This window comes from Triticum aestivum, chromosome 1B, assembly GCF_018294505.1.
Source record: "Triticum aestivum cultivar Chinese Spring chromosome 1B, IWGSC CS RefSeq v2.1, whole genome shotgun sequence".
Classification (NCBI taxonomy): domain Eukaryota; kingdom Viridiplantae; phylum Streptophyta; class Magnoliopsida; order Poales; family Poaceae; genus Triticum; species Triticum aestivum.
The window spans coordinates 635292605-635309593 of record NC_057795.1 but is presented as its reverse complement, the minus strand read 5'-3'; the positions used below and the strand labels follow the sequence as shown (position 1 = coordinate 635309593).

At 47.2% G+C, this 16989-nt stretch overlaps 1 protein-coding gene and 1 pseudogene across 1 annotated transcript; one reads left to right on the top strand and one right to left on the bottom strand.

Annotated features, from left to right (window-relative positions):
- Positions 1–6269: 6269 nt before the first annotated feature.
- On the bottom strand, positions 6270–7268 carry LOC123097791 (fructokinase-2-like; annotated as a pseudogene).
- A 1773-nt stretch (positions 7269–9041) lies between these two features.
- LOC123097782 (5'-3' exoribonuclease 2-like) lies at positions 9042–9972 on the top strand. Its single transcript, XM_044519613.1, has 2 exons — positions 9042–9609; positions 9846–9972. The coding sequence occupies exons 1-2, from the start codon at positions 9045–9047 to the stop codon at positions 9881–9883; spliced, it is 603 nt and encodes a 200-aa protein (XP_044375548.1). The 5' UTR covers positions 9042–9044; the 3' UTR covers positions 9884–9972.
- The last annotated feature ends 7017 nt before the right edge of the window (positions 9973–16989 follow it).

Sequence of the window (16989 nt, the reverse complement as noted above, 5' to 3'; positions counted from 1 at the left end):
CTCCTCAGCTTCGGAGGAGGAGTGCGCTTCGGGGTCGCTGGGCAATGAATCTGACACCACTAGGCGCCGGGAGCTCCTTCGAGTTCCCGTGGCCTTCTTCTTGGCCTTCTTCTCCGGCACCATGTGAGGTGCCGGAACTAGCAGCTTTGCCAGGCGGGCATCTGCTGGGCCTTCGGGCAAAGGAGCTAGACAATCGATCTGTCCGGCCTTCTTCTGCCAGTCCTGTTAAAGGAATGGGAGTTTAGATCCCGCATAGAGTCAAACTATGAAAAACAAGTACCCTGTAATGGGTAAAGCAAGCTTACCGCGCTGGCTTGGCGCTTCACGCAGAATCCGCGATCCTCGGTAATGGGAGGGTGAACCTCGGTGATCTTGAAAAGCACCTTCCAAGCATCTTCGTGCGTTGTGTCGAAGAGCCTGGACAAAGTTTGGTGTTGGGCCGGGTCGAATTCCCATAAATTAAAAGCCCGTCGTTGACACGGGAGGATCCGGCGGAAGAGCATGACTTGGACTATGGTGACAAGTTTAACCTTCCTGTCGATCAGGTCTTTGACGCAGGTTTGGAGTCCGGTCACCTCTGCCGAATTATCCCACGATAGGCTCGTCTCTTTCCATGAGGTGAGCCGTGTGGGGATGCCAGATCGGAATTCGGGGGCCGCTGCCCATTTAGGGTCATGCGGCTCGGTGATGTAGAACCACCCCGATTTCCACCCTTTGATGGTTTCCACAAAGGCGCCCTCGAGCCATGTGACGTTGTCCATCTTGCCCACCATGGCGCCTCCGCACTCTGCTTGCCAGCCTCCCACAACCTTCGGCTTGACGTTGAAGGTCTTTAGCCATAAGCCGAAGTGGGGTTTGATGCGGAGGAAGGCCTCGCACACGACCATAAATGCCGAGATGTTGAGGATGAAGTTCAGGGCCAGATCATGGAAATCCAGGCTGTAGTAGAACATGAGTCCCCGGACAAATGGGTGAAGAGGGAAGCCCAGTCCGTGGAGGAAATGGGGGAGAAACACGACCCTCTCATGGGGCCTGGGGGTGGGGATGAGATGCCCCTCATTTGGGAGCCGGTGCGCGATGTCGTTGGACAAGTATCCGGCTTTCTCAACTTTTTGATTTGCCCCTCCATGACGGAGGAAGCCATCCACCTGCCTCCCGCTCCGGACATGGTTGGAGAAGGTTGAGGTGGGAAGTGCGGACTTGGGCGCTGGAGCTCAAGTGCGCGGAAATGGATAAGCAAGGGAGGAAGAAGGCGTAGATGGAAAGGGTGGATCCTTATCCCCTTATATGGGCGGCCAAAACTATGTGCCCCCACCAGCCTAGTAAAACTCGCCTATCTCCCAAACGCCATGATTAATGGCATGGTTGGGTTACCCACGCCCGTATTGATGAGAATCCCGGAATAAGGGGACATGATCTCTGCTTTGACAAGACATGCCAAGGAAACCGCCTCGCTAAACGCGCTGAGGTGGGACAGGAAAACGATTCGAATAAAGGCTTGGCTGTGGCATGATGTCATGCTACGGAGTACATCAAAAGATTAGATTTGTACAAATATTATTCTCTCTACAGTGGTATGTGGAACTTATTTTGCAGAGCCGGACACTATCCTTGTGTTCAAACATCTTCTATGAAGTATTCGGAGGAGGAACCCGCCTTGCAATGCCGAAGACAATTTGCGCACCAGACTCGTCGTCATTGAAGCCTGGTTCAGGGGCTACTGAGGGAGTCCCGGATTAGGGGGTGTCCGGATGGCCGAACTATGACCTTTGGCCGGACTCCCAGACTATGAAGATACAAGATTGAAGACTTCGTCCCGTGTCCGTATGGGACATTCCTTGGCGTGGAAGGCAAGCTTGGCGATATGATATGTACATCTCCTCCCATTGTAACCAACTCTGTGTAACCCTAGCCCTCTCCGATGTCTATATAAACCGAAGGGTTTTAGTCCGTAGGACGAACAACAATCATACCATAGGCTAGCTTCTAGGGTTTAGCCTCTCTGATCTCGTGGTAGATCTACTCTTGTACTACCCATATCATCAATATTAATCAAGCAGGAGTAGGGTTTTACCTCCATCGAGAGGGCCCAAACCTGGGTAAAAACATCGTGTCCCTTGTCTCCTGTTACCATCCGCCTAGACGCACAGTTCGGAACCCCCTACCCGAGATCCGCCGGTTTTGACACCGACACACACCCACTTAGTTTTTAGTTTGAGCTTTCATACACTTATAGCTCTAGTGCATCCGTTGCATGGCAATCCCTACTCACTCACATCAATATCGATTGATGGGCATCTCCATAGCCCAGTAATTTTACTAGTTGATGTGAGACTTTCTCCTTTTTTTACTCCTCCTCATAACCACCTTCTAGTCTACCTATAGTGCTATATCTATGGCTCATACTCATGTATTGCGTGAATGTTGAAAAGGCTTGAGAACATTAAAAGTATGAAACAATTGATTGGCTTGTCATCGGGGGTTGTGCATGATGAAATACTTTGTGTGGTGAAGATGGTGCATAACCAGGCTATATGATTTTGTAGGGATAACTTTCTTTAGCCATGATATTTTGAGAAGACATGATTGCCTCATTAGTATGCTTGAAGTATTGTTGTCTTAATGTCAAATGATAGATTATTGCTTTGAATCACTCGTGTCTTAATATTCATGCCATGATTAGATTATATGATCAAGATTATGCTAGGAAGCATTCCACATCAAAAATTATGTTTTTATCATTTACCTACTTGAGGACGAGCATAAATTAAGCTTGAGGATGCTGATACGTCTCCGTCGTATCTATAAATTTTGATTATTTCATGCCAATATTCTACAACTTTCATATACTTTTGGCAACTTTTTCTATTATTTTTGGGACAAACATATTGATCCAGTCCCCAGTGACAGTTCCTATTTGTTGCATGTTTTTTGTTTTGGAGAATATCCATAACAAACAAAGTCCAGACACGATAAAAACTCACGGCGATTTTTTTGGAATCTATGTGATTTTTGGGAATTGGAGTCAATGCGAGATGATGCCCGAGGGGCTCACAAGCCCTAGGGGTGCGCCCCCTACCTAGGGCGCGCCTGGCAGGCTTGTGGCCACCCCGTAAGGTGGTTGGCACCCTTCTTTGAATGCAAGGGAGCTAATATCCGGAAAAAAATTGTGTTAGAATTTCAGCCCAATCGGAGTTATGGATCTCCGGGAATTTAATAAACGATGAAAGGCTAGAATTGAGGAGCGCAGAAACAGAAGGAATCATAGAGAGAGAGAGAGAGAGAGATCCAATCTCGGAGGGGCTCTGGCCCATCCGCCACCATGGAGGCCAAGGACTAGAGGGAAAACCCTCCTCCCATCTAGGGGGGAGGTCAAGGAAGAATAAGAAGGAGGGGGGCTCTCTCCCCCTCTCTCCCGGTGGCACTGGAACGCCGCCAGGGCAATCATCATGTGACAGCAATCTACTCCAACAACTCTGTCATCTTCACCAACACCTCCATCACCTTCCCCCATCTATCTAGAGCGGTCCATTCTCCCACAACCAGCTGTACCCTTGACTTGAACATGGTGATTTATGCTTCATATTATTATCCAATGATGTGTTGCCATCCTATGATGTCTGAGTAGATATTTGTTGTCCTATCAGTGATTGGTTTAATTTTCTTGTGGTTATGTTGCTATACTTTGGTGCCCATCATATGAGCATGCGTGTGGATCACACCATAGGGTTAGTTGTATGTTGATAGGACTATGTATTGGAGGGCAAGGGTGATAGCAGCTTCAGCCTAGCATAGAAATTGATGCATACAGGATTGAAGGGGGACCAATATATCTTAATGCTATGGTTGGGTTTTACCTTAATGAACGTTAGTAGTTGCGGATGCTTGATAATAGTTCCAATCATAAGTGCATAGAATTCCATGTAAGGGATGACATGCTAGCAGTGGCCTCTCCCACATAAAACTTGCTATCGGTCTATTAAAGTAGTCAATTGCTTAGGGACAATTACGCAACACCTACCACCATTTTTCCACACTCGCTATACTAACTTAATTATTTATTTATCTAAGAATTCCCTAGTGTTTATTTACGTGCTCTTTATTATCTTGCAAACCTATCCTACAACACCTACATTGTACTTCTAGTTTCATACTTGTTCTAGGTAAAGTGAACATTTAGCGTGTGTAGAGTTGTATCTTTGGTTGATAGAACTTGAGGGAATATTTGTTCTACCTTTAGATCCTTATTGGGTTCGACACTCTTACATATCGAAAGAGCCTACAACTGATCCCCTATACTTGTGGGTTATCACGTACCTTGCCAATAAAGGCGGAGGAGCCGCTGAGCTTGGAGACGGTGCATGCGATGTTGGCGGGCGCGCCTCCAAGAGCTTTGACAAAGGCTCCAGACTCGACGAGAGACGCCGGCCACATCCGGCACGAAGTTGGTTAGCATTTCGCCGAAGGAGACGACGAGGCCGGGCGCCGCAGCAACAGGGATGGGAGCAACACCATCACCAAGAGGCGCCATTGGAACTCGGGTAAACAAACAATAATGAGAACACTACTAAAGGAATGGATTTAGCTCGGGAGGAAAGGTGTTGTTGGGTGGATTGGGAGTCGAGAAGGGGCGAGCTTATAAAGGGTTGTAGGAAGGTTTTAGCTTGGCCGAAGGGTCCAATTATCTCGTTTTTTTCTGTGTAATATTTTTTTAAGAGTTATCATTGTACGTATCATCTTATCCTACTATATTTATTATCCCGCTAATCAATTTTGCTTTGGATTTTTTGTGTGAATAAGGGTTTGGATAATCATGACCAATTGTTTTGGATCCTAGTTTTAGCTGCTCCAGGAAATTGCATCAGGGGTTGTCTCCGATCAGGGAATTCAACTCCAGGAAATGGAGCATTGTGTGTGTTGAGTTTGGAACCGAAGGAGATCCAAACAGGCCCAAAGTCCACACCGTAAATCAATAGCATGCATAACTGAAAAGTATATCAATCTGGCAGCTAGTTTAAGATAACTTTGTTAGTCTCTCCCGAATTAATGTTTTACGGAGAAGAAGTTAAGAATGTTAAATAGTCGCCGCCTCCTCTCAAAAAAGACCTAGGGTTCCGCTACCTCCAATCGGCGCCGTGCGCCGGTCCGCCTCATCTCTGGTGGTCTTGGGGCCATGAGACGCGGTGGATACCGGCTCTTGACGGTGAGAGGGCTCCGCTTTTAGATACTTCTTTGAGTTTTGTTAGAGCTTGTATCCTACTCAAGAAGGCAAGACAACAACGGCTCCCTGAATATAGAATAAAGTTCTCCCCACGTAGCCACCGTCCTGGTAGTGCGCCTAGCATCGTCGGTGAGCATGTGGAGATGTGACTCCAGCGAATATGTTATTGGTGGATCTGCGTGAATCTGGTCGTCGTTTGTCTATGTTCGTGTGTCTTCAAGTTGGATCCTTTCGATCTACGCTACTCTTCATCAGCGACATTGTTGTTCTGGTGCACTTGTCCTTTTGGGTCTTAGCACAATGACTCCCTGACTCTCTAATACAACAAGTTTTGCCCGACTCCAGCAAGGGAAGGCTGATGACGGTGGCCCGCCTTTGGCCCATTTAAATGCTTGTAGGCATTGCTAGGTGGTCTATGGATCTGGATGTAATTCTTAATTTTTTTCTAGTGTTAGTTGTACTGTCATGATTGTAGATGAATAGATCGGAAGTTTTTTAATAAAAAAACTAATATTTTACGTGTCAAGTAGTACAAAAGACTATCTCACCATATAAATATACATAATATGTATCAACGGATTATTTAGTCTATTGTAACATGTCAGACACATTTGACCCCAAAAACGCTAATGAAAAAGCATCATAAAATCGTTCGGTGACAAACTTCTCGTAAACATTTTGTATGTTCTAGAATTTTATATTGTCATCCATAATCACAAAGTAGAAACCACCATGACGATATTTCTGAGACCATAAACTTTAGATATCGCATATACATGCACATTATGTTACAAATAATCCACCAAAGCTTATGGCTTTTGTTCTCTTATTTTCCCACATTTAGAAAGATTGGTTGTAAATAAATAAATATATATATACCACATTGCATGCACATTTCTCAACAATAGACATTACACTGTAGAACAAAGAACTACTATATTATTATTATTTTCAATATTACCATCTGCTTATTAACGAAAGTAAGTTATAAGAAAAATATAATCTACAATTTTTATATTTGGATGCGTTATAAATAAGTATATAAGTTTAGTATAAATATCTTATTTATTTCTACTCGCTCATAAATAATTTACCGAGTAAATCTGTGCACTCGCACTTCCGCCTATTTTTAGTGCTCTGTAAATGAGCGGCAGTAGTGCGACATGATGTTCTTCTCGTCGTTGGCGTCGCCCTGGATGAGAAAGGCCACCTCGTCGTCACTGACCTTGATGAAGCCGGCCTCCTTCCAGATGATCATGATGCTGTTGTGGGCCACCTGGGTGGAGGGCCAGAGCGGGAGGCACACGTTGAGGTCATAGGAGCAGAGGATGCCGGCAGACTTGGTGGCGCACATGGCGGCGACGTGGGCGGAGCGCCAGGGGTCAGTTATGAGCGAGATGGAGCCATAGTGGAAGATGCAGGCGCGGTGTATGAGGTCCAGACCAAGCTCCTCCTCCGTGAGGAACATGTCAGCGGAGGGGTTGCGGTAGAACATGAACTCGCGCTCCCCCGTCGGACCTGAGGGTGACGAAGGCCAGGGTGGGGCGCATGTGCTGGTTGAAGAGGCAGCCCTCCGTGTTCATGACATTCTTCTTCAGGATGTCCACTAGCATGTGGCCGAACTCGTAGACGCCAAATTGCAAATAAATAAATAATCAGGACCTGACGATGATTGATCTGGATCTATCGGACAGGGAGAATCCTTGATCTGTGTGTAGCGTACCTTGCGGACGAAGGCGTAGGAGCCGCCGAGCTTGGAGACGGTGCATGCGATGTTGGCGGGTGCGCCGCCTGGCGCCTTGATGAAGCCTCCGGACTCAGCAAGCGAGACACCGGCCACGTTAGGCACGAAGTCGATTAGCATCTCACCGAAGGAGACGACGAGGTCAGGCGCCACGGCGGTGGCCATGGGAGCAACACCATCACCGAGAGACATCATTGGAACTTGCTAAACAAACAAGAACGGGAGAACAAGAACACTACTGAAGGAATTGATCGAGACTGGGAGGAAAGGTGTTGCTGGTTGGACAGGGCCGGCCATGGTGTATTGCCGGAGGGGTGACGGCCCAGGCCCTGGCCGAGGGGCAGCATGATGTAGTACACATATATAGTATAGCCCACCAAAATTTGGTCAGAAAACAATTATGAGAGAAAAAATGAGATGGACTAGGCCCATCAAATAGCAGGTAGCGATTAGCGAAGTGTCACATATGGCCGATCGTTGATTAGCGCCACCAGAGGGCTACTCGAAAATTAACATTGATGCAGCTGTAGGACAACACGGTGTGTATGGTTCAGTGAGTGTAATATGAAGAGATCGAGCATGACTTTTTATTGGTGCATCTGCGATTGTTTTCACCAACATAGGGGATCCATCTACCCTAGATGCACTCGTGATCAAAGAGGCTCTTGCGCTAGCAAATGATCTTAACCTACTCACGATCAAAGAGTCTCTTGTGTTGAGGACATCAGGAAGGGGAGTGCAACCAGCTATGGTGCAATAGTTCCAAAGATAAAACTTCATTCAGTTTCTTTTAATTCTTGTAATATATTCCATGAGTTTAGGAGCTCAAATTTTGATGCTCACAGTGAAGTATACTTTATCTTTGGGGCCTGGCCGCCATGTTTGGCTAGGTCAGCCCGAAGGAATTCCCTTCGTCCCTGTAAACATTGTGACGGTTGAATAAAACTTCGTGAGACTGTCTCAAAAAAACACGGCCGATTGATAACCCACAAGTATAGGGGATCAATTGTAGCCTTTCTCGATAAGTAAGAGTGTCGAAACCAACTAGGAGCTAAAGGTAGAATTTATATTCCCTTCAAGTTCTATTGACCATCGATGTTAAAGTAAATATCCTGTATATTTGGCATGTAATCAGCCCTTGCCGTATTATCGGATTGTATTCTGTCTATGATTGATACGGCTGGGTCAAGTCCTTGTTTCCCAAGGCATCTGTACATGATGGATATATATACTAATATGAGCTGATCGCCCAAGTGTGGCGTTTCCCTCAATTCTCCCTGTCTCTCTTGTTTACATGGTATCAGACTACATCTGCATCGCATCTGCATAGTTCGATCCTTCGGCCTGCAACTAGACGCCATGACTTCCTCCGGCCAAACCTCCGGTGCTCTTGGCGCCATGACCTCTCCATCTCAGCTCTCTGCCACAAACAGCGCCCTCACCACCGTCACGGCTCCTGCATCCCCGGCCTCCAACGCAGTGCATGTGGCCAGCGTCAAGACCCATGTCCCCGTCGTCCTCGACCTCAAGGCGTCGAACTTTACCAAGTGGCGCATGCTGATCACCGTTCTCTTGGGCAAGTACGACCTCATCGGCCATATAGCTGCCGCTACTCCGGCTGCTGATCGCACGCCACAGTGGAGCCGCGAGGACTTCGTCGTCCGCTCGTGGTTGTACGGCTCCATTAGCGACGACATCCTGGATATTATCATGGCGGAAGCCCAGACGGCGCACGAGGCGTACACGCTCATCCAGAACTTGTTCCTCGACAACCAGATGACGCGCGCTGTTTATCTCGAGGCGGAGTTCCGTGCCATCGTCCAAGGCGATCTCACCATCACCGCCTATTGTCACCGGCTCAAATCCCTCTCTGATGCACTCCGCGACGTCGGCCAGCCGGTGTCGGATCAGACCTTGGTCTTGACGTGCCTACGTGGCCTCAATTCTCGCTTCGCCGACATCACCACTCTGGTCACCATGCAGGTTCCGTTCCCTACGTTCCTGCAGACAAGGTCTCTCCTTCTTCTTCGTGAGACGCAGCTCTCGCACACCATGCCTACGCCACCGCCGCAGACCGCCATGTACGGCCACGGCGCCGGTGCCTCCTCTGGCGGTGCCTACAATGGAGACCGCTCCTCAGGTGACCGCAACTCCGGCGGCAACGGCGGCCGCTTCCAGAAAAAGAAGAAGAACGGGGGCGTCGGTCACTACCGTGGCAACGGTGGCGAGCGTAATCACAACGGCGGTGGCTCTTCCGGTACCCACGCTGCAGCTGGTCCGTGGATCTGCTTCAACCCCTACACGGGCCAGGCCCAGCCGCTGCCGGTCTCCTGGCGCCCCGCTGGTGGAGCAGGCCTTCTTGGACCGCGGCCTGCTGCACCCCAGCGCCCGTACGTACCTGCCCAACAGCAGTTTGCGTACGCGCCGCCCCAGCAGCAAGCGTATACTACGCTGCTCGCTCCACTCCATGGGCAGGCGTACGGCACTGACCCACCGCCACCGGGTACACCCTCCAGCCACGGCGCTCCAGCTTGGGACTGCTCGGCGCTCATGGCTGCCCTAAATAATGCTGCTGCATCATCTTCATCCGCTGGTGAATGGATCATGGACTCGGGAGCCACCTCCCATATGGTTTCCAACCCTGGTACAATCTCTCTTCCTTCCAAACCGCCTCCGTTTTCTCATATCACCGTCGGCAATGGGGTCACTTTACCCGTTGTCTCCACCGGCCACACGACTTTGCCTACTTCGACACGTACCTTTGCTCTCAATAATGTCCTTGTCGTTCCTGATATTATTAAAAATCTTCTTTCTACTCGCAAATTTAGTACCGATAATTCTTGTTCTGTGGAGTTTGACCCTCTTGGTTTTTCCATCAAGGATCTTCGAACCAGGCGCGAGATCACACGCTGCAATAGTCCCGGTCCTCTCTACACCGTCTCCGCCGCCGCCAACCCGTCATCTACTTTTGGACTCCTCGCATCATCCGACTCCACCGAGCTATGGCATCGTCGATTAGGTCATCCAGTCGTGACGCTATGTCACATTTATCAAAACAGTTTGCTATTCCTTGTAATAATGCAGCCGTTTCAGTCTGCCATGCGTGTCAACTTGGCAAGCATGTTCGTTTGCCGTTTTCTAGGTCTAAAACTTTTAGTGTGGTGCCTTTTCAGTTAATTCACTGTGATTTGTGGACATCTCCTATTCCGAGTAATTCTGGTTTAAAATACTATCTTGTTATTGTCGATGATTACTCCCACTACATGTGGACATTTCCTCTCCGCCATAAGTCAGATGCAACCACTGTGATTACTAACTTTGTGGCATTTGCACGCACACAGTTTGACCTTCCCGTTGTTGCCATGCAAGCCGACAATGGCACTGAGTTTGTCAACTCCACATTGTCCACCTTCTTTACTGGTCACGGCATCCATCTTCGCCTTTCATGTCCCTACACATCTCCACAAAATGGAAAAGCCGAGCGTGCTCTTCGCACCCTCAATGATATTACTCGTACACTTCTCTTCCAAGCCCACATGCCCTCCTCTTATTGGGCTGAAGCTCTTGCTGCTGCTACCTATCTTCTAAACCGACGACCTTCTCAGCCTATTGGGTTTTCCATCCCATACGAGCTTCTTTATCGCATGCCCGCTTCCTATGCCGAGCTACGTGTTTTCGGATGCCTTTGCTACCCAAACCAATCTGCCACAGCAAAACACAAATTATGCCCTCGCTCCACTGCATGTGTTTTTCTTGGATACCCCTCCTCACATCGTGGCTATCGTTGTCTTGATCTTTCAAGTCGGCGTATAATCACTTCTCGTCATGTCATTTTCGACGAACATACATTTCCGTTTGCTAGTATTAACCCTGCTCCTTCCGCTACATCTCTCGACTTTCTTCTGGATTTAGTAGCCACCGAGCCACCTCCATTCACTCCTTCCCTCACGCATGCTCCTGTTGCACCACATGCACGTACTACTGATCCACGTACTACTGCATGTCCTAGCTCAGGTGCTAGTTCCTGTCCTAGCTCGCCCATGCATCAGCCACACTCACCAGCACCTGATTCTCCTCCTATGCATGCCTCGCCTACCTCGGCCAACTCTCCCGCACCTGTCGCTTCGCCGGCGCAAGCTGCTGCACCAGAAACCCAGCCAAAAACCCAACGTGGACGTACTGTCTCTCGCACCGAACCAGCCACCAACACACACCATATGCTGACACGCCTCAAGCACGGCATTGTCCAACCGGTTGATCGTCTTAATCTTTCGGCTGTTCACACCTCCATTTCTCCTATTCCTAAAACATACCGGGGTGCCCTCCATGATCCTAACTGGCGTAGTGCAATGGCTGATGAATATAATGCACTAATTCATAATCGCACATGGACCCTGGTTCCTTGTCCGGTTGGTGCTAATGTTGTTTCAGGTAAATGGATCTTCAAGCATAAGTTCGCATCTGATGGTGGCCTTGCTCGCTACAAGGCTCGATGGGTGGTTCGTGGCTTTTCTCAGCAGCCGGGCGTCGACTTCGACGAGACATTTAGCCCCGTCGTCAAGCCTGCCACCATCCGCGTCGTCCTCACCATCGCGGCTTCTCGTGGCTGGCCGGTTCACCAACTCGATGTCAAAAATGCCTTTCTCCATGGCACAATTGACGAGGTGGTGTACTGTGAGCAGCCCCCTGGCTTCATCGACTCGGCTCGTCCTCATCACGTGTGTCGCCTTCACAAGTCGCTCTACGGTCTCAAGCAGGCTCCGAGGGCATGGTACCAACGCTTTGCCCACTATGCTCATCGCCTCGGCTTCGTCGCATCTCTTTGTCATGCTTCTCTCTTCATACTTCGACAAGGCGATGAGCTTGCGTACCTACTGTTGTACGTTGATGACATCATCCTCACAGCTTCGAGTTCGGATCTACTACAGCACATCACCGACCTGCTTCACCGCGAGTTCTCTATGACGGATCTCGGGGATCTATCCTATTTCCTCGGGATTTCGGTCTCTCGCTCGTCATCGGGGATGTTTTTATCCCAACGCCAGTACGCCATCGACCTTCTTCACCGTGCCGGCATGCTTGATTGCAACCCGTGTGCCACCCCCATCGACACTCGTTGCAAGCTCTCCGCCGATGAGGGTCCTCTCGTTGACGATCCCACGGAGTACCGCAGTTTTGCCGGTGCACTTCAGTACTTGACACTGACACGTCCTGACATAGCTCACGCTGTGCAACAGGCATGTTTGTACATGCATGCACCACGGGAGCCGCATCTAAACCTTGTAAAGAGGATTCTTCGCTATGTCAAGGGCACATTGGATCTTGGTCTTCGCCTCCACTCGACACCGGCTACGTCTCTCACGGCCTACTCCGACGCTGACTGGGCAGGTTGTCCCGACACTCGTCGCTCCACTTCTGGCTACTGTGTTTACCTTGGGGACAACCTTGTGTCATGGTCTTCCAAGCGCCAGGCTACAGTCTCCCGCTCCAGTGCCGAGGCGGAGTATCGCGCAGTGGCCCATGCTGTAGCTGAGTGTTGTTGGCTCCGTCAGCTTCTTCATGAGCTTCATCGACCCCTCCACTCCGCGACCATCGTCTTTTGCGACAATGTCAGTGCTGTCTACATGGCCTCCAACCCTGTGCAACATCGCCGCACGAAGCATATTGAGATTGACATCCATTTTGTTCGTGAAAAGGTGTCTCTCGGGCAGATTCGGGTTCTTCATGTGCCATCGTCTCAACAGTTCGCTGACATCATGACGAAGGGTCTACCGTCTCAGCTCTTTTTGGACTTTCGGTACAGCCTGTGCGTTCGTCCTCCCGACGCACTGCCTGAGGGGGGATGTTAAAGTAAATATCCTGTATATTTGGCATGTAATCAGCCCTTGCCGTATTATCGGATTGTATTCTGTCTATGATTGATACGGCTGGGTCAAGTCCTTGTTTCCCAAGGCATCTGTACATGATGGATATATATACTAATATGAGCTGATCGCCCAAGTGTGGCGTTTCCCTCAATTCTCCCTGTCTCTCTTGTTTACAATCGATATAACTCTGCGCATGCTTATTGTTCGCTTTACCTAGAACAAGTATAAAACTAGAAGTACTTTGTAGGTGTGGTAGGATAGGTTTGCAAGATAATAAATAACATGAAAATAAAAGTTAGGTGCTGTTTAAATAAAGAAACAATTAAGTTAATATAACGAGTGTGGATCGGTGGTGGTAGGATTTGCGGATTTGTCCCTTAGCAATTGACTATGTTACTAGACCGATAGCAAGTTTTTATGTGGGAGAGGCCACTGCTAGCATGTCGTCCCTTACATGGAATTCTATGCACTTATGATTGGAACTATTAGCAAGTATTGATGACCCACAAGTATAAGGGATCTATCATAGTCCTTTCGATAAGTAAGAGTGTCGAACCCAACAAGGAGAAGAAGGAAATGACAACAGTTTTCAGCAAGGTATTATCTGCAAGCACTGAAATTATCGGTAACAGATAGTTGTGTGATAAGATGATTCGTAACGGGTAACAAGTAACAAAAGTAAACAAGGTTCAGCAAGGTGTCCCAATCCTTTTAGTAGCAAATGACAAGCCTGGACGAACTCTTATAGAAAGCAAAGCGCTCCCGAGGACACATGGGAATTATTGTCAAGTTAGTTTTCATCATGCTCATATGATTCGCGTTCGTTACTTTGATATTTGATATGTCGGTGGACCAGTGCTTGGGTGCTGCCCTTCATCGGACAAGCCTCTCACTTATGATTAACCCCTCTCACAAGCATCCACTACTACGAAAGAAGAATTAAGATAAATCTAACCATAGCATGAAACATATGGATCCAAATCAGCCCCTTACGAAGGAACACATAAACTAGAGTTCAAGATTTTTTCACTCTAGCAATCCATCATCTACTTATTACTTCCCAATGCTTTCCCCAAGGCCCAAATCATGGTGCAGTGCCATGTTATCTATGTTCACATAACACCACTAGAGGAAACACAACATACATCTCATCAAAATATCAAACGAATACCAAATTCACATGATTACTTATAACAAGACTTCTCCCATGTCCTCAGGAACAAACGTAACTACTCACAAAGAATATTCATGTTCATAATCAGAGGAGTATTAATAATCATTAAGGATCTAAACATATGATCTTCCACCGAATAAACCAACTAGCATCAACTACAAGGAGTAATCAACACTCAACCTGTCGAATTTCGGGTTCCACAAACCCTTGAGAGGTTCAAACTCTGGGGTGCGTGCAGAGATCTCAACCTACTGATGTCTACTACACAACCTTCTTCTTGTAGACATTGTTGGGCCTGCAAGTGCACAGGTTTGTAGGACAGTAGCAAATTTCCCTCAAGTGGATGACCTAAGGTTTATCAATCCGTAGGAGGCGTAGGATGAAGATGGTCTCTCTCAAACAACCCTGCAACCAAATAACAAAGAGTCTCTTGTGTCCCCAACACACCCAATACAATGGTAAATTGTATAGGTGCACTAGTTCGGCGAAGAGATGGTGATACAAGTGCAAAATAGATAGTAGATAAAGGTATTTGTAATCTGAAATTATAAAAACAGCAAGGTAGCAAGCGATAAAAGTGAGCGTAAACGGTATTGCAATGATAGGAAACAAGGCCCAGGGTTCATACTTTCACTAGTGCAAGTTCTCTCAACAATAATAACATAGATAGATCATATAACAAGCCCTCAACATGATCCAAAGAGTCACTCCAAAGCCACTAATAGCGGAGAAAAAACATAGAGATTATGGTAGGGTACGAAACCACCTCAAAGTTATTCTTTCAGATCGATCTATAAAAGAGTTCATACTAGAATAACACCTTAAGACACAAATCAACCAAAACCCTAATGTCACCTAGATACTCCATTGTCACCTCAAGTATCCGTGGGCATGATTATACGATATGCATCACACAATTTCAGATTCATCCAACCAACATAAAAGTACTTCAAAGAGTGCCCCAAAGCTACTACCGGAGAGTCAAGAACATGTGCCAACCCCTATGCATAGGTTCCCAAATGTCACGAAACCCGCAAGTTGATCACCAAAAAATACATCAAGTGGATCAATAGAATAACCCATTGTCATCACGGTTATCCCACGCAAGACATACATCAAGTGTTCTCATAAAAGACTCAATCCGACAAGATAACTTCAAAGGGGAAACTCAATTCATCACAAGAGAGTAGAGGGGGAGAAACATCATAAGATCCAACTACAATAGCAAAGCTCGGGATACATCAAGATCATGCCATAGAGGGAACACGAGAGAGAACACGAGAGAGAGAGAGAGAGATCAAACACACAGCTACTGGTACATACCCTCAGCCCCGAGGGTGAACTACTCCCTCCTCATTATGGATAGCGCCGGGATGATGAAGATGGCCACCGGTGATGGATCCCCCCTCCGGCAGGGTGCCGGGAAGGGCTCCCGAGAGGTTTTTGGTGGTTACAGAGGCTTGCGGCGGCGGAACTCTCGATCTATCTTCTCTTCTGGAAGTTTTAGGGTACGTAGGTATATATGGGTGCAAGGGGTACGTCGATGGAGCTTCGGGGGGCCCACGAGGCAGGGGGCACGCCCTAGGGGGGTGGGCGCGCCCCCCACCCTCGTGAGCACCTCCCATATCTTCTGACGTGGAGTCCAAGTCCATCACGTGGGTTTCCTTCCAAAAATAACTTCTCCAGTTGATTTCGTTCCGCTTTGACTCCGTCTGATATTCCTTTTCCTCGAAACACTGAAATAGGCATAAAACAGCAAATCTGGGTTGGGCCTCCGGTTAATAGGTTAGTCCCAAAAATAATATAGAAGTGTATAATAAAGCCCATAATCATTCAAAACAGATAGTAATATAGCATGAATGCTTTATAAATTATAGATACGTTGGAGACGTATCAGCATCCCCAAGCTTAATTCCTACTCGTCCTCAAGTAGGTAAATGATAAAGAAAGAATTTATAAAGTGTGAATGCTAGAAGGTGCACAAGTTTGATCAATGATAATTTCAATCACCCTTACTAGCATCATTATATGTCATAACAGTAGTTTATCTCATAAAACTTTTCACGAACTAGTAACAAGCAATTCACATGTTAAAGCATAGACCATAAACTTTCTTGAAAACTAGCAAACTTCATTCTTAGTCATCAAACAATTGCAATTCATCTTACTTTCAGGAAGAGTCTATGTCAGAGCTTTGATTTAGCAAACTTCACATACTCAACTATCATAGAGTCTTCTACAATTGCTAACACTCACGCAATACTTGTGGTTATGAAGTTTTAATCAGACACAGAGAAAGATTGGGGCTTATAATGTTGCCTCCAAACGTGGATATATATATATATCAGGATCACCCTAACACAAAGTTCTTGCCAAAGGATAAAATGAAAAAGGGAAAGGTCAATATCACCTTGACTCTTGCATAAAGTAAAATATAGCCCTTCGCAGAGGGAAGCAGGGGTTTGCAGAGGTGCCAGAGCTCGATTTTTAAAATAGTGATAAATAATTTTGAGAGGTATGATCTCATTGTCAACATAACAACCGAGAGTTCCCAATATCTTCCATACTACATACACTATAGGCGGTTCCCACGCAGAATGGTGAAAGTTCTTACTCCCCCAACCACCAACAAGCATCAATCCATGGCTTGCTCAAAACAACGAGTGCCTCCAACTAACAACAATCTTGGGGGAGTTTTGTTTAATTATTTTGATTTGATTTTGATCTTTTTGATCATGGGATTGGGCATCCCGGTTACCGCCACTTTCTCGTGAATGACGAGCGGAGTCCACTCCTCTTGAGAATAACCCACCTATCATGGAAGACACTGACAGCCCCTAGTTGCTACATGAGCAATTCGGGCATACAAAACAGATTATAATTTGAAGGTTTAGAGTTTGGCACATGCAAATTTATTTGGAACGGCAGGTAAATACCGCGTATAGGTAGGTATGGTGGACACTCATGGCAAAACTGGGTTTAA